This window comes from Thunnus thynnus, chromosome 23 (assembly GCF_963924715.1).
Source record: "Thunnus thynnus chromosome 23, fThuThy2.1, whole genome shotgun sequence".
Classification (NCBI taxonomy): Eukaryota; Metazoa; Chordata; class Actinopteri; order Scombriformes; family Scombridae; genus Thunnus; species Thunnus thynnus.
The window spans coordinates 19213761-19231902 of NC_089539.1; the positions used below are offsets into that span (position 1 = coordinate 19213761).

At 41.1% G+C, this 18142-nt stretch overlaps 1 protein-coding gene across 10 annotated transcripts in view; it reads left to right on the forward strand.

Annotated features, from left to right (window-relative positions):
* The window catches only part of ppp1r12a (protein phosphatase 1, regulatory subunit 12A), a 54023-nt gene that overhangs the window by 17742 nt on the left and 18139 nt on the right, over window positions 1–18142 (forward strand). For 6 of the 10 annotated variants that reach the window (XM_067581873.1, XM_067581876.1, XM_067581874.1 and 3 more), the window contains exons 2-11: window positions 6116–6246; window positions 9450–9568; window positions 13254–13413; window positions 14206–14350; window positions 14437–14511; window positions 14667–14758; window positions 14965–15122; window positions 15449–15570; window positions 17052–17159; window positions 17866–18090. In XM_067581873.1, the coding sequence (XP_067437974.1) occupies window positions 6116–6246; window positions 9450–9568; window positions 13254–13413; window positions 14206–14350; window positions 14437–14511; window positions 14667–14758; window positions 14965–15122; window positions 15449–15570; window positions 17052–17159; window positions 17866–18090 (1335 nt within the window). The remainder of the gene's footprint in view (window positions 1–6115; window positions 6247–9449; window positions 9569–13253; window positions 13414–14205; window positions 14351–14436; window positions 14512–14666; window positions 14759–14964; window positions 15123–15448; window positions 15571–17051; window positions 17160–17865; window positions 18091–18142) is intronic. The other 4 variants (XM_067581875.1, XM_067581879.1, XM_067581883.1 and 1 more) reach the window with 1 other exon arrangement.

The following is an 18142-nucleotide window of genomic DNA, read 5'->3' on the forward strand; positions in this document are numbered from 1 at the left end:
TTTAAAGATCTTATATTACTCCTTCATAATTAATTTTTTTTTTGAAGATGGCTAGTTTTTTTCATACTTTTCACTGGCTGTAATATTACATTCAGTGGTTTTTATATCATAGGTAGACATTTGCACCATGTTGACTATTTCTATGTGATACCTATTGAGGCTGTTTTTATTGGGAAATTACAGTTACAGTTTTTATTGGCTTGGTTTGCTGCATACTAGATCTTATTCCGTGTGTCTGGACAAAATATTAATCTTACTCCCTTAGCTCAAAACACATATATTGTTTCTCAATTTCAAACTTTTCAGAACTAATTTCTGACATCATCAACTAGTAGCATTAGAAAACAAAGCAAGTCTGGGCTAATCCCACCTGAGACAGGTTTGGGAGGATTATTGCAAAATGCGTTGCAGCATAACCAGAAGTATATAAAAAGAATCATAATTGATTTCATCATTAAGCAGTCTAGCAAAAATCTATTCTATTAGAGTAGAGCTATAGGAGTTTTTTCCAAGAAAATCCATGATGTGAACTGGGAGGTTCTAGGTGAGTTGGTATAAAATGACCCGGATGCTAAGTGGTCTGTCACAACCTACAGGATCCGATGGGCTCTGTCAAAGCATTACAGAGCATTGGATCCTGCTGCACTGTGGATTTCTACAATATAAGCATCATACAGCCTGTGGTATGATGTCTCTGCTTAATATCACTGTTAAATGTGACACAATTCACCTCATATAAATGTGTATATATATTTTCACTTTTTCCATAATTTTGGTGATTTATTCATTCACCGACACATTCACTGTATATACAATATGTACTACAGTGAAGTTCCCTTTAGATTTATTTGTTTTCCTTTTATATGTAATGTTGATATATTACACAAATATGCTAAATATAAAATTAGGCACATACTGGATGGTGTATAAATGAAGGTTTCTCCATATTTTGTGTAAATCCAGAGACTATGGAATACATACAGAGAGGAGAAGACAATTTATGATTATAACATTTCAGTGAGTATGGATCAACTTGACAATTAACTCAATAACAATAAACTGGTTAACGGCTCTGTGGCATCATTCATCCTCCGTCCTCTGCTGCTGCTGGTCAGACTCGCTGCTGCAGGTACTGCTGGTAGAGAGGAAGGCAATATAGCTGTAACATATAGCGGCTGCGGATGAGAGGGGAGTTAACTGCCGGAAGTCAAAGACGTCGTTTAATAATTGCTCGTACTGTCTTCCTTACTTCCGGATTTTGTTTCATTTATGGCAACAAGCAGTTGTAGTTGACTCGGGCAAAGTATTACCTTAACTCTGTGTCATCCTGTCCGCTGTGTGTATGCGTGTGTGTGTGTGTGTGTGTGTGTGTGTTTGTGTGTAGAGATCAGCCCCGCCCTTGTGCAAATAGGCTGAGGAGAGAGGCGGAGAAGCAATACTCCCATTCCCTCCCCACCAAGGTAACAAAGCAGAAAGCCCGGTCACTTTGGGCAGCATTGCCCTGCAGAAAAGTTTAAACAGGGCAAGTAGATTGGCCAATCAACTTGCCTTGCATAAACTTTTACTGGCCCGGGGCCCATCGGACGTTGATGATGCATACTTTCTGTGGATTATAGAATTGCACCAGATCGGACTTTTCACTCCCATTGACCACAACTCAGACTTTTCAACTTGAATTAATTTCTTATTAGAGATTAGTGATTTTTTTTTTTTTTTTTTACTTCTCTTTTTGCTCACACTCCATAAACCCTAATGGATAATGGATAAGTATTTTCAGAAGCTGGCTACACAATGTACATTAAAGTCTATCGACCAGTCAAATGGAGCATCCTGTGTCCATTAATTAGGTTAGCACTTGATTTTCTTTTTTTTTTTTTTCTTTTTGCTGTTACGTCAACTTCCCAGAAGCCTCAGTTTCCATTAGAGAGGACCTTTTTATAAGAAATGGCAGCAAGGACTCACCCTGTAGTCCTGCCTGGATACATCAAATGAGTATGTTAGCTTGTCAGTATCTCTCAGCGCAGCAGCTCCTCAGCTTTTAAGCTCACCTCATTGAGCGGTTAATGCACAGTCTGGACCAAATACTAATCCTGCAACACTGTAAAAGTATCATTATAATCATAAAAATAAGGAATCAACCCAAAAAGCTCAACATTTCATATGCATTTTGGTGTGTCCCTTTGCTTAATGTACCATAATCAGACCCATTACATCTATTTGTATGACATCAAATTCTAGCTTAGTTGGAAATTAGGGTTTTGTGTAGCTTTGTTAAACCCCAAACTTATACTTGGCTTGTTTCATCTTTGTCCTACTCTTCTGTTTAACTGTGTACTGCCGTCGATCTTATTGCTTTTATGCTTGTCAAGGCCTCAAGTCTTCTCCCTCCCTCAGAGACGCTGGCTAAACAGGTTTAAATGGCAATGTCTCTGCTTTAGAGTGAGTCACTCACTACATGTCTGAAGGCTTCCACTGCACAGCACAGGTCCTTTATGTCATTCGTGGGATGACCGTAGCGTGTGAGACAGGATTAAGCCCACGATGTTGCTCAATCTAACTTCAATTAATCAGTCAGATTCCCCTCCTCTACACTGTCTGACTCACTCGCTCTGCCTGCTGTCAGATGTCAAATATTTTGTCTTTATAGGTTTTTATGACCCAGGGAGGTGAATTAGTGCAGTGTGGGGTTGCAAAAGTCTCTGCTGCCTTGCTTCATGATTACTTTGTTTAATGTATTCCTCTGTCATAGCTGAGGAGTATGCCCCCCCCCCCCCCCAGCAGAGGTGTATTACAGGCTCTTAGACGCTAGCACCATGCTAAAAAAAGAAGGCTAGAGGATGCCACGGTGCTTTCTCTTGACTCTCTTCTTTCTCCTGTCCCTCTGGCCACTACACTCTGCACACTCTTCGATGCAGGCCACAACTCTGGCACCTGTCAGCCACAGACAATTACAGCCATTAAGGGATTACCTTTGGGTTCCAATAGCTGCTGGGCGGAGCCAGCGGAGGAACGCTGGTGACGCATTAGAGAGGGAGGTCACAACCGGCGCTGTGTTCGCCTTAAGGGGCTTGTTTCCATTCTTAGAGAAGGAGAGGACTTTGAAGAGATAATAAGTGTGTGGGGAATGACTGAAGGGGAGGATTTAGACGGGAGATTCAGATGAGATGTAGAAAGCTGCAATGATTTTTTTTGTTTTTTTAAAGTCCCATGTCATTTTTCAGAAGTCATGGTTGAAAAGGACATAAAGTTCATAACATAAAGAAGGTTCCTGATACAACAAGCCAAGGCTGACTTGTTAAATGCTATACGCTGCCTCCCGTCACTGCACATCTTTTATTAAAAGTTGTCCTTGAACAGGACACAAAAGCTATAAGTGATGGCCAACATTGCACATAATATCTGCACTTGCATAAGAGGAAGTTGCCAGTTGTGTTCTGTATTTGTTATACATCTAAACAAAACAGGAAGCATTGGAAATATATTTGATTTAAAAAGTCACAGCTGACACTGTAAAGGGTTTCTTTGCTTTGCTTTTATGTTGTTACTTGTAGTTCTAAGCTTTATTTTAATACCATGAACCACAGCTCTGCCTTTGTTGACATTAACAGTGTTTACTTGAATTTGGGAGCACATTTGAGGCCATGTTTTGTGGACATGGTAGCCTCATCTGCACTTGACTTCGGCTTCCAGCTAACAAATCCACAAGGGAGATATTTCACTAGTGATAATGGCTGCAGATGTTAGCAGTTCGCTGTCTGCCCTGTAACAGATTCAAATCTGGTCTGATTAAAAAGTCCACCTGCACCTGGAGAAACTCTTTCTCAGCAGCCACACACAACCAAACCACATCATATACAAACACACACACATACACACACACACACACACACTGTCAGATAAGCTCAGTGAGGCCTTTGCAGGAGCTCTTCAGCCCTGGCCATGTACGGCGTTGTAAACGGCCCAAATTTGGACAAGGATTCCAGCCAGATAGTCGTGTGCCCTGAACGTGAGGCCGCTCTGTGTTTCGTGTGTATCTGTTTCCCTTGTCAACGGTTCTGTTGTCATAGCAACCCCAGGAGAGAGAGAGGGCAGACAGTCCAGGCACAGTGTTCGGGGATGGGGGTTAATTGGCTTGGGGGGGAGAAATAGTTTTGTTTTAATATTGTGTAGTGATAATTGTCGTGGATTTCGATTGCTTGTCTCTTCTGATCTTTTACGACAGTGGCTATCAGTCAGTGGATGTTCACTTTATAACCACTGCTGCGCATGTAAGATAGCCGCAGATATATTAGAGATGAAATTCCTGCTGTTTTTTGTTTTTTTTCCACTTGGACTTTGTTTCTGCAGGTTACCTTGTTTTATGTGTTTTTAATGTGATGTAACTTCTTAACCCCAAGGCCTCTGTGTGTCCTGAATAAAAAGTGCACTGCAGGTCCTCTACTGCTGCTTTTCATCCATCTTCCTGTTTTGGATGCTAGGGAGAAATTTGACCTTCTTGAATGCTTTCTGCATCTCAGGCATGCGGCCAAGTAAAGCTGTTTTGCCCCGGCCATTAGCATTATTTAGCATATGATTTATCCATCTTAAAAGTCCTACTAATAGCTGACTATATATCGCACACTTAGACATATGGCATTATAGTGAAATTTGTAAAGTTCAAACTTTTTGAATGAATGCTAATGCCACTACTCCAAAATATATGACAACAGGGACTTAGTGGTTAGAAGTCTTGCTCAACAGATGGAGCAACATTTTGATTGCTTAGAGAATAAATATAATAATATTGTTTACCCTTTTAATAGGTATAAAATACAGGTCTTACAAAAAGAAAGTAAAGAACACTTGACCGTACAGTGAAACTGACTTAATCGAACCCACAGCACACCCACCCTGGCCCACTTCTGTGTCTTTAAGAAACCAAATTCTCCACCATAATGTAGGTGAAATCATAACATCTCCCACTTCATGAGTCAGAAGATCTTAAATTAGATACTTGGCACCTACAGCAGCCTATTTTTGTGGGTGTCGCTTTTGTTTTCACTGTGTCATCAATCATAAATGGTTAGGGCTGCTACACTGTGGGCTTTTAGAAAAATGGTTAAATAACATTTTGAAAAGTGTGGGCGCTTTGTGTACACAAGTCTTAATTTTCCCCACTTTGTCGTCAGCGCCCCTGATCTCGATCCAATCATCATACATGTGTATATATAGATATTTTTGTTGGTCGTCTGCTTGTTTGACCCCCAGTGTATTTACTTCCCCCCCCGACTTTATGCTGTGTTATGATATCCAGACAGAAATTATGTTTAGGAAATCTGAGATATCCTCCGCTGTAACATCATCTAGCGAACTGTTATGCGCCACATGCCACCGGTAGCGCCGCCTGCCCTCGTAATCCTAGTTTTAAGCTCGACTCTGAGGTCTCCTCATGTGTTTTGATGGTCTATTTGTATTCAGATCCTCCTCAGAGTACTCCAGTTTGCTCCCACACCAAACGACCGCCTACTGAAGGACTAGTTTTTGATGTATAGCGCCAGACAATGACAGTTTCTAATGATTAGGATTGATTAACTGAAGAGGACAAACACTGGGTGCCAAAATGTGCTGGCAAATAAAGCTGTTTGACTTTTGTTCGACCGCAAATGTGGATTTAATTTAGTGATTCATCAGCTACTCAGTCTAGAAGAAAATATCTGGCTAATGTTCAAAGTTGACTTTTTTTTTTAAAAAATAAAATAAAGGTAATCTTTGAAATGAAGTCTCTACATTTTTTTTGCATAAAGTAGCAGCATATAGGCAGAGCACCTCAATGCCTCCATCAGCAGTACTACTCTATGTGGTATTTCAAACTCTCCTGCTATGTGCTGGCATTTTGGTAACGCTCCGGCTGCCAAAATTCCCCAACAATTCTGAAAGCACGTGGCAATCTATCAGAGGCAGTGTAATGCTCTTTCCATCCAGGCTGTTTGTAACTATAGCACAGGCCATCCCACTGACATAATACGCACACAGAGAAACACATTGACACACGGGGCAGCTGGTGCCCCCTTGCTCCTTTTTTCAGTGGCCTTACCCGTTCCCTCTCCCTCTCTCTCCCTCCTCTCTCCTCTCTCAGGCGTGCATAGATGACAATGTTGACATGGTGACTTTCCTGGTGGAGCATGGAGCCAGCATCAACCAACCTGACAATGAGGGCTGGATCCCCCTCCACGCCGCGTCCTCCTGCGGATACCTAGACATAGCAGAGTAAGTATCGTGTTTACATTTTTCCAAGGCAGGTTATTCTTTTTCTTAGAGGCAGGCATATCTGTTTAATCAGGTTTGATTTATGCAAACTCGTCCTCGCATACTGTTTTCTGTCTAGCTTATTCTAAGAAGGAACAGTGCTCTCATCAAAACATTTCAAGTTTCAAGTTTGTGTAAAAATATCTGAGCGGTAGGGTCAGGATAAGGTTACGTTATAATGATTCAAGTGGTATTAGACACTTAAAATTTGGATTGTCAAGCACAAAGTGACATCATGATTAACATGGCTTGTTTCCACTTGAGGACTGAACTCTCCTTTCACCCTTCTGTGTCCCTTATCTGTCTTTATATTGCTGCTAGCAAGATTGATGTCAACTCAGTATGACCTACAGCAGCTTTACAATCCTATTTTTTTAGCTCAATAAAATAGGATTTTTTTGGCTGTATGACAGTTTTAAGGTTGTATATTTGAGCATATATCACATTTCAGAATTTCATGTGAATTCATTAACTGAGCACATGCTAATTGCAGCATGTTTACGCTAGAAATGCATGATGTTGTTTTTAACTCCCATGCTAGAATCAATACGCGAAGACCCATCATGTCAAGTACAGTTCATGTCACATTTTAACAGGAGCATCAGCCCACATATTGCGTGTCTGAAGCCACAATATGAAGGGATCAGGGTCACCCGCTGTATCTGGAATTGAGCTCTAGAGTTGCACTGTAGTATTTTCTTGCCCCTAGTCCTTTTCAGGAAAGAAGACCGCTCACAGGGCACAGAACACAACACAGAGATGTTATCAGAGGATATTTAAACAGGCTAAAGGGGGTTGAAGGAGCTCCGTTGTACTCATTGTTCAGCATATTGGGAGTGTGCTGTGACCTGCTTTACTTCTTTGTTACATTACAGAAACCCGGCTACAGATTAATCCTCACTATTGATGTTTTCCCCAAAAAAGTGACAACAACAACTACCAGCCTTAAGAAAATCCTCGTGCCACTTGTGTTCAGATTTGTTGCCAGCAAAATTTTCTGCTTGGTATTTAAATTGTAATTTGATATTGTAGAACAGTAATGTGTAAAAATGAAATATTAATTGATCTATTAAAATATATATGCAAAGATGAAGTGTTGGAAACTTGTCAGACCCTGCCAGTCTGTTTTCAGCAGGTCTTATGAATGCAGCACCAGTCCTGGGCTACTATTGCAGGAAACAATACGTTTTTTGTTGTCACATAATGAATGAAAAGGTCAAGTGGCTGGCCCGATATGGGTGACTAATGTAGACATCATGTCATAGAGAGAAACTCAGCAACCTGATGTGGGTGGCGAACTCTCAGTAGACCCATTTTAATCCCAGTATCCCCATTCACAGTAACGGGAACTCTGAAGCAGGACGGTATCTCTAAGCCCCTAGTGTCACCACAGCCAGCTAATGATAGGGTTGGTTAAGAATCCCACAGTGGGACTCCAGACCACAAAGCCATCAAACCTAGTAAAGCTGACCCAAAATAGGCAGAATAGAAAGTCCAATCAAGAAGATATAAAAGTTTTGAAATGTAACTCTAGTCAGTCAGCTGCCATTTAGGGGGAAGTCATAAGCACTGAGTGTGTTTCAAGTGGTGTGTAGGCCTAATGAGAAGGGTCTGAGTCTCACCGCAGCTGTAATTGGAAGCAGCTGAAGTCAAGATGTTGAATGGTTAAAAAGGTCTTGAATCACTACTGGGGGGGGGGAGAAACGCTTTGAGTGAAGGACATGACAAAGCCAACTAGGTAGCCATGACTACATTGTTACATGCTTATTTTAGAGCTTTAGTTAGATATTGGTTAAAGAGGAATTTACGGGTTAGCTGCAGATGCCTCATGCATGACAAGTCAGTACACGGTCATGCAAAAAAGAAGAGTGAAGAGCTGCGATATTCATTCATTTAAGACTAAATCGCCTGTGAAAACAAAGATCTGCAGTTATCTTTCTTCTAAAAACGCACATCCTCATCCTCTCCTTCAGCTAGCATCCCAGTACTATCAAGGAAAACCTCCCCACTGGATACTGGCTGTGTTGACACAAACTGTGCAGTAGGCCCAAACAAAGTTACAGTTAAATCCTTAATCTGAGGCGCATTAGAAATTCTACGCCAAATGGTATCAATTAAAAATGTATCATTACAGTATGCGTTATATAAAAGTATCCAAAAAATGCTTAGTATTCTTGTTTAATTACCTAAAAACTTAATCAGATAATCTATTATTTAAATTAATAAAATAGTATTAATAATATACTGTAGTCTTAGCCAGAAGGGGATGATTAAATAATGCATCATTCTCACATTAAGGTCATGATTTTATCTTCATTTTAAACTAAAAAGTTTTAAAAGTAACTCTGCTTGGCTTTTAAATATCTTGTTTGCACGCAACCTGCAAGGTGCAGCTCTTATGCTCTTTAGTACCAAAGTTGGCAAATGATAACAACGAACGCTTCAACGGCATCTGTAATTTCAGTTACCGTGGTTATGCAAGACGAGCTGGACGGTACATGAGTGTAAAATCCTGTCTGGATTTGTGCCACTCCTCACTCAGACTCTTCAATTTCTTTATTTCTTAGGTGTGGCGTGTTTACTATGTTTGCACAGCCTGAGAAAGACCCTCTTCCATTGAATTACATTGTGTGACTTGCGTGCCATGAGTTTTTTGGATTCGTGCCATTAGAATCTTGCTTTTTTTGAACGTGCACCATGGTCGTTTACCTTTTGACATATAGTGTTTGCCAAAAGTTGAGTAACTTTTGTGCACTATAAACATGCCCTCTCTTCTCTAGTCGACATAGTATTTGATACAAGTTCAAGACCGCAGCAATTTTGAAAACGGTTAATTATATATTGTAATTATTGTAATTATTTCAATACATGTAATCTTGCCTAGAGGTGTCAAAAGATGTGACTGGCAAAACAGGAGATGCAGACTGTGGTGCAGCGTCAACCAAAGTTGGCACCGAACCAAAAGCAACATTACAGAGCTCCTGTCCAACTGTTTCCTCATCAGTTAAAGGAAGCTACAGTTGCCTTTACCTCTTTTCTTTTTTACCCTATCATGTTTGACTGCAGACTTTTATCAATTCAAAAAATTAACTGCATTATTCTATAAATGTCCTGTTGGCTCAAAACTTAAAATGTTTGTGTTGTTGTTGTTGTTGTTTTTGCAGGTATCTTATAAGTCAGGGTGCCAATGTAGGAGTTGTGAACAGTGAGGGTGAGACGCCTCTGGACATTGCTGAGGAAGAGGCAATGGAAGAGCTCCTGCAAAACGAGATCAACCGACAAGGTACAGTACTACAGACATCATAAACTCCACCCTCCGGTCCATACTGGAATATGTGACCTTGACCACCACTTACAAATGCCTTTTTATAAAAAATGTACTGCAGAGTATTAGTGTATCAAGTGAATTTAACCGCTGATAATACAGCTAAGATAGCCTGAGCAGATGCAGACTTTTATTGTGAAAGCAAGAAGAAAGAGTGGAGGCAATGCTGGACTTTTTTTTGTTTTGTTTTTGTTGTTGTTGGTTCTGATATTTGGGAGTGTTGTGAAGGTGTTCCAAGGTTAAGTGTTAGTGTGCAATCCGGTTTCATCATATCATGTCTAGATGTGATAACCGTGTTAATAAAAATACAGGGATTAGGGGCCCTGTGTGTGTATGTCATGCATGTATGAGTATGTTGTCAGATAGGATCAGAGTTCTCATTGAGTGTCAGTCACCTGCTGTTTTTCCACTTGCTCGCTTGAGGAAAACTTACATAATATAGACAAGTGATCCAGCTGCGTTCTGAGCTGTCATGTGATGATTCAAAACTGAAAAGTCGGGTCTTTCTATTTTTGGCCAGGGCTCTCTTGAGATGATGAAAGGCCCTCCCCTATGGTGAGAGGCTACTTGCAGACGTGTTGCGTCTATGGTACCTTTTTGGCATTCCTTCAACAAGCTTTACACCTTCACATTTTAAAAGCAAGCATTTAAACCTCGTTATACAAACATCTTACAGCAAACCCCACTAGAAATGTACATGATGAGCTTGTCCACAGTGTCAGAAGATGCACAGTTTTTATGTAAAATGTCTTTCAACTGCATTGACATGTACTGTTTGCAGTAGTGGTTTAGTATCTCCAGAAACTTAAAGAAAAAAAAAGGTGTCTGTATGCTGTCAAACTCCTTACAGTCCAAGAGTTTGAAAGCACATGGCATGTAGTGATAATTACTCACAGAATGCTGTTTACATGCTACGCTCCTTGAACGTATTATGTAACGATGGCGAGAGTTGCACCCACCTGAATCTCAAGGGTTTTGGCCAGCGGCAGCTGTCGGCTTTGATTTGCCAATTCCTGATAGATGTGATGCTTGCTTTGGAACATCTGCATGCTACCTCTGCTAACATCCATCAGAAACCAAGCCAAATGTGCTTCTGCATTTACTCACTAGATGCTCACGGACTTCACAGAGCTAGAGCTTCAATTCTTCTTTATTACGTAGACCTTTTTATGTATTCAAGGTTGATTATTAATTTATATATTCATTAATGCTTGCCTAAAAGTGCTTTCGAGGTACAGTATAATTCCACTGAAGAGTGAATGTGCAATGATCCAGGCCTCGGGGAAGCTGCACACAATCCACAGCTCGGTTCTCTGTGCTAGAGGTAGCAGGCAGCATTATGCAACTAGCTGTTGTGTAACACTTCTGTATGTTTGTAATGTGATTTTCTCCTGTCAAAGAGATACCAGTCATGGGGTTAAACTTGTTAGCGAGCGGCCATGGTTTCCCCCTTGGCAGAGACAACCTCTAGATCCTCTCCTTGACCCTGATTAGGTCAAGTGACCAGGCGGCCCTGCCACCCTCCCCTCCTCCCTCCATCAGCTGCTTCATGAATACTGCTGCCTGTCCTTGTAATGAACCGAAGGATGACAATCTCACCAGTGGCTCTAACTCACGCTCTGTCCCTGTTAGTTTGTGTGCTGAGGGGACAGGAGGGTCATTTGTAACGGGCTGGCAGCAGTTTCCTCTCCGTGCAAAATAAAATATTATTTTTGTTCCCGGTTCTCTTGATTTTTTTGAAAACATCAGGAACGATGTTAACCACTGAGGATCTTGTTGCTCGCTTTAGGGATGATTTCTTTAGATGTTTCATTTGACCTTTACTAGACATACTGTAGGTATATGATCAGTGAGGTGAAGGTGGGGGAGACAAATCCTTTTTTGGTCTATTGGATTTTGTCTTTATCTTCTCAATGCTCAGGTAGAAGATGCCGTTCTCTTGTAAAAACTCTGCTTTGAACTGCTGCCAGCTCCTCCACTCGGCTCTTTCTGTAGTCCTACTTAGAGACCATTAGGCTCCCTGCTTTTTATAGACACAGTGTAGGCTACTTCCCAAGAGATCACGGGACGCTGCCCTACCTGGCCAGTTCCCATTCCCTACATTAACTGAACTGGCCTAATGAAGTTTAAGTCCGTTTTCTTTCCTAGCACATGTTTATTGCACTTTCTCCTATATCTCATTGACATGGTGATAGCTCAACTTTGGATTCTGCCTGCTATGTGATGTCTTGATTTGATTAGATGAAGTTGCGCCATACATACCTTGAACTGAATATTCTTTCTATGTCCAAAAATATGCAGGTTTAAAATCAGTTGAACACATTTACAGCACAGTTTGACTAAATGTCTCAGTCTCATGCAAGTAAATCATTTCATTGATTTACATGATTCAGTATGTTTTTATTCAACTTGCATTGAAGTTTCTAATATTTTTCGTGACTTTAAAATGTGAGAATCTTTTGGTGGGTATTGCTAAGTTCACTGACTAGTTGACCATGGTGTGACAACTTCCCAGTCTCTGTTTTAAACTCAATCTGTTTAAAATATTAAAAATGAAACTTGAAATCCAATCAAGACTTAACTCAGATTTTGAGTCATCTTTTTCCCATTTGGTTTCACTCCCTTATACTCAGCTCACGTATCCTCTTAATAAGCAACATGTCCAGTCTTAAACAAGTCTGTGTTGTGTTGGTTACAAAGTGGATAGATTTTCGCCACAATATCTAAGGATCGTAGACCGATTTTCTAAAATGTAAGCAGGTTTCTGTGTTCCTCAGATCCCTTAATGTTCCTCTCCAACTAGCAGGGGCCTAAACCTCCAGGTAAAGTTAGACTTTTCTTCTGCTTACTGCTTTTCTCAAGCCAAACTCACAGAAACACTTGTCTTCTTTTATTGGTTTAAAAGCTCGAGGCAATCATGAGCTTTCTCGGGTGTCAGGAAATGAGTGATGATGTATCCTTGAGAGTAGAACAAAACCTATAAGATCAGCTGAACGTTTGGCTCCGACCCCAGAGCACACACTCCTTGAATCACTGTTTATGTAGTCGAACGCAGTTAATGCTCAGCTGACAAGACGACGACTCATGCAACGGTGCGTCTCGTGTTCCAACTAGGCGTCAACAAGACAATACAGGCGTGTTTTTTCACTGCTGCCCTGCGTGCAGCGTATAGCTTAGACAGACATGTTGACCCACTTAACCAGCTGAGGCCTGTGTGTTTTCAGCAGCTACTCCATCGTCAAATTGACAGAATATTGGCACGAAACCGTTTGTCAAAGCAGGATAAGGAACTTGACAACACCCTCTAGCGTTTAGAGAAGTTGCCAGAAAAATTTAATGTGTATGGATGTCATTATTGTAGTGTTTTTATAGCAATGTTTGAACATGCTATGATGTAGTAAAATATTTTATGCTTTCTTCTACTGTAATCCGTAGTCACAAACTAATGTAATGCATTCCAAACATTCACATACCTTCTTGTAGATGTAATACAACTAATAATAGATATCTGGTTGTAATTGTGCCTCATTCTCTTTACTCCATTGTCTGAGTTCAGTGTTACAGTTGGCAGCCTTTTCCTAAGTAGCAGGTAATCCTCAGATGCCAGTTTGACAGTATCGGCCTCCTCTGTGTCTCCCCCCAGGTGTGGATATCGAGGCGGCCCGGAAAGAGGAGGAACGGATCATGCTGAGGGACGCCCGGCAGTGGCTCAACAGCGGCCAGATCCAAGACACCCGGCACGCCAAGTCCGGAGGAACGGCTCTCCACGTAGCTGCTGCGAAAGGATACGTCGAGGTTTTAAAGTAAGCAGTGATCTTGAGTTCACAGGTAGTGAGATCAATGTGAGATTGTTATGTTTTGGCATCTGTCACCCTTTTTCCATTCGAACCAAACGTCATTGCCAACGCGTTTTATAACTCGTTGTTAAATAAAGCCTTCCCTGTAAGTTACATTATGTGAATTCTGTTAATAGTCATGCCAGTAAATCTTAGCATCAGGCTTTTTTTTTTTCCTTTGCTAATACCAAACATATCTTGATCTCTGCGTCTTGTCAATGCGTTGTCCTGACATTGTCTCTGTGGGCTGTTAATACAGCTACACTGCTCGAGGATAGGAACTACAGCCGCCTGTCCATCTGTTCTGGGAAGCCGGCCAGCACACTCTACTGCCATAGATAGCTCTGAGAACTCTGATGTTTAGTGCAACTACCATACATACACAAGACGAGGATCTAAATGTTTTTTTTCCGTCTTGGCAGATTTATTGGCTGAAATATTAAGGTTTTAAAATTCACCAACCTCATCCTGCTCTTGTTTAGGGATGACGATTTTTTTTTTTTTTCAGATTATGTGTCCATGTGTTTAGGGGGTGGACTCTGTATCTCATAAATCTGACCTGGCGTTATAATACTGACGCACTTCTAAAAGCCTGGGCGCTGGCAGCACCTTGAAAGATTAGTTTACAGAACTAAATCCGAGAAAACCAGATTTGCTTATTCTAACAAAAACTATTTTTGTGTCGTCCCCCCCTCACCCCCCCCCCACCTCTCTCTCTCTCTCTCACACTCTCACACTCCCCACTCCTTCACTGTGCAGGCTTTTAATCCAAGCAGGGTATGATGTAAATATTAAGGACTATGATGGCTGGACTCCTCTACATGCAGCAGCACACTGGGGCAAAGAGGAAGCATGTAGGATACTAGTGGAGCACCTATGTGACATGGACCTCATTAATAAAATGGTGAGTTTCCAGAACCGTTTACTATTTTGTTGTTCACTTTCATATTGGCAGTTTTGAGAACTTTTGTTTTATTTCTTTTTCCTCAGGGCCAGACAGCTTTTGATGTAGCAGATGAAGATGTTCTGGGATACTTAGAAGAACTACAAAAGAAACAAAATCTTGTAAGTCAGTGTGGCTGCTGATTACATAATCAATTATGTAAATTTGTGCATCTCATTTTGACAGTATTTAATTGTGTGTGTTTAGATGGAGGTGTCTTGCTGTTTTTGGCCCTGTTAGCATTACTGATTTTTTTTTTTTGTTTTCTTTATTCCAGCTGATGAGTGAGAAGAAAGATGTTAAGAAGTCTCCTTTGATCGAAACGACAACCCCAGGGGACAACAACCAATCACTAAAACCACTCAAGAGGTAAATAACTTAATGGTGAAAAATAATCAACGGAAACTAAATGTGTTTTCGGGAGTCAGAAAACTGCCTTCAGCACAGGCATAACTTATTAAACTTCTTTTTGGTGAAAATATTTTATTTTATTTCTATTCTCTTACTATACTATAATATTTAATACTGTCCTCCTATACTGATGTTTGTATTTCTCTTAAATTTGTGTGCTGCAGCAAAGAAACACTGCTTCTGGAGCCAGAAAAGAGCGCTCCACGCATCGAGACCTTAGAACCTGAGAAGGTGGATGAAGAAGAGGAGGGAAAGAAGGACGAATCAAGCTGCTCCAGTGAGGAAGAGGAGGAGGAAGATTCAGAGTCGGAGACTGAAGCAGGTACAGTGTTATGTGTGTCTTTTTTTTTTTTTTTTTTAGACTTGTGTGGTATCACTAAATCAAGTCTGAAACCAAAACCTTTTCTATTTGCTATTTAAATGATCTACTTAAAGTTTGATTCATTCAGTGGTCAAAACAAGACACATTTGTATCATCCTGTCAGTATTTAACCATTTTATTAAGTGTTCTCCACTAAGTAGGCTCTAACTTTTAATATTTTGAAAAGTATCACAGGCGCAGCTGATATATTATTTTTATTGTTTTCATTGATTCCTATTTATTGCCTTTAATGACACTCACACCTTTTTTCTTTCCAACCCCTCCAGATAAGAGCAAGCCTTCAGCGTCAGTGAGCAACAGCACAACACCCACCCCAGCTAGCATCACCGTGTCATCTCCAACTAGCCCGACCAACCAGTTGACGACTCCCACTTCCCCAACAAAGAAGGTACAACCTGTTACCAGACAGCTGCCACATTACTGGCATTACAAAAAAAAAAAAAACCCTGCAACATACGGATCTAACTAAACTGAACAAGCAGTGTTTGATTGATTTTTTTTTAAAAGGCCTTGGGGGGAAATTAAAAGCTACAACACAGCCATGAAGTAAACATGTCACTATTCTACCTTCAAACTACTTAAAGCAGTAACTAGACCTCCTCTATTACAGACAGCTTTGGCAACTTTGTTCTACTAAGACGAGTTGGCACTTAATTATGTATACAACTCAATGAAATTCTCCATCTATTTAGTCCTCCCTCACCCTTGAACACAAACCTAATTTCACAGCCAGCTGAAGATACTCATGGTTTAGATAAATTAGTTTACAGTTCATACTCTAGGCCATCACAGAAATAGTTGTTCCTGGTTGTGATTTGCTGTCCATGTTGCAGCACACAAAGCTAACAAATGTCAAAGAGGTCTTGAGAAAGAAAGAATTACAACTTGTTGCTGCCATTTAACAAACATGGCAACGTGCTGCACAGGGGGAAATGATTTGCGGCCAGTTCTGGATGATAAAAGTTTTCTATTGGACTGTCTGGCTCACAGTTAGGACACCAGGAGACTAGAGTGTATAGAGCAGTGAACTGGTTGGTTGTTGGGAGTAAAAGCAGCTTGTGTGTTTCCTCTTTTGAGTCTGCTGCCCTCTGCTGGCAAAACGAGGCCAAGCATATAACCTGCGTGAGCCTGGTATATCTCTCCGAGGGTTCATTCAGTGCACTGGCTGAAATGATTACTTCATGTGACACCCTGTGTAACCGTCGGAGAGGTGTCTTCAAGTGTTTTGTGTGGCCTCAGTTATAAAAAGAAAAAATGTAGGGCTGACAATTAAATGACAACTAAATAGACCTCACATTAATTCCTTTCTGTCATATGAAACAGCTGCAGTGAAATATTGCAGTTATCCTTTCAGATTCCTGAAAGCAGCTCAAATAGAAGAATACTTTTACTGCATTCTATCCTCTTTCTGTAATTTTACACCTTATTTGATGTCATGCAGTCAGTGGCCACCCATCCAGGACTTTCTGAATGTTTTTTTTTTCCTATTTTCTGCTTCTTTTCTTGCCATAATTTTCTTGTTCCGATCCTTCTTCGACGCCTAGCGCTCACACATCACAATGTCTTCTGTCTAACAAGAGTGAACAAAACATTAACAACATCCAGTTTTGACACTACCAGATGTTTGTTGGATTTGCCACTTATTCCAACTGAAAACAGTAATGGTAGTCCCCCCCTTTGGTTTGGCAGTAAGCATTGTGTGGTGTGACTAGGCCTTTAAAAAATCTGTCCTTGCCATAAAGTGTGTTTCTTTTGCTGCTGCTTCAGTCTTATTCTGGCTTTTTCTCTGTCTCAACCTCCCTGCCTTCCCCTCCCCTCTTTCTCTCTGCGTCTTTCTCATCCCCGGGCTCTTGTCTTGGTTGGCTTTAGTTTGATTGTATTACTCCCCTCATGCCTGTGGCGGAGCCAGGCTGTCCTGCATTGTGGCGTCAAGGCTTGCGCAAAACTGGCATTTCTCTTGTGCCCAAAAAACCTATGGTGAGGCATTGGTGTGCACCAGAGTTCTTCTCTCATCCTACATGCACCTGTGCACTTATAAAGTACTTAACACTCCCCCCTAACCGCCCTGGTCCGATCCAGGTGATGCTGATTTGAACTTCCCTAACGCTGACTCTCTCACTCATCAATCCTACATGGTGTTGTTTTCACTTGTAATCAACAAACGCACTGTCCTATTTGTGCTTTCACCTTGTGTCTGTGTGGCTTCTGTGTTTTTTTTTTTTTGTCTAGTTGCTTGTCAGCTTTTGATAGTTTGTTTTAAATATATATATATGGCCAGACTTGTGTGAAAACTACAGATCAGACCCTAAAACACCAACAGGATGAATGGACGCTTTCACCACCCGTTGTCCATGACTGTTCCTTTGATAAAATGACAATGAATTCAAAGTCCTAGTAGACTCAGTCAGGTATAGGTGTTTTTTCTTTGCTCTGAACCTGGATGTGATTGTACCTATTAACTGGCATGTCCTTCCTTAAAAACGTCTCCTCCTGGTCTCATCATTTAAACCTAATTGTTGCAGCTTCGGAAGATTAATCAAAACTGTTTTTGACCTCTGTCTTGACCTGATTGACCTTTTGTGTTACTCACCAAGTCGACTAAAAACCTAATTTGATATATCGTCCTACTTTTTTTAAACGGTTATCTCGATGTACTAAACTGCCGCCCCGTACTCCCTCTCAGGTCACTCAGCCCGCTGGAAAGGCCTCGACTAAAACGGAGGAGGAGAGGAAGGACGAGTCTCCTGCGTCGTGGCGTCTGGGTTTGAGGAAGACCGGCAGCTATGGGGCGCTAGCTGAGATCACAGCCACCAAGGAGGCTCAGAGGGAGAAGGACACGACAGGGGTGATGCGCTCAGCTTCGAGCCCCCGCCTCTCCTCCTCCTTGGACAACAAAGACAAAGAAAAGGTCTGCAGTCAAGAAGTCACATCCTTCATTTTTTTACCTTTTTTTCCCTGTT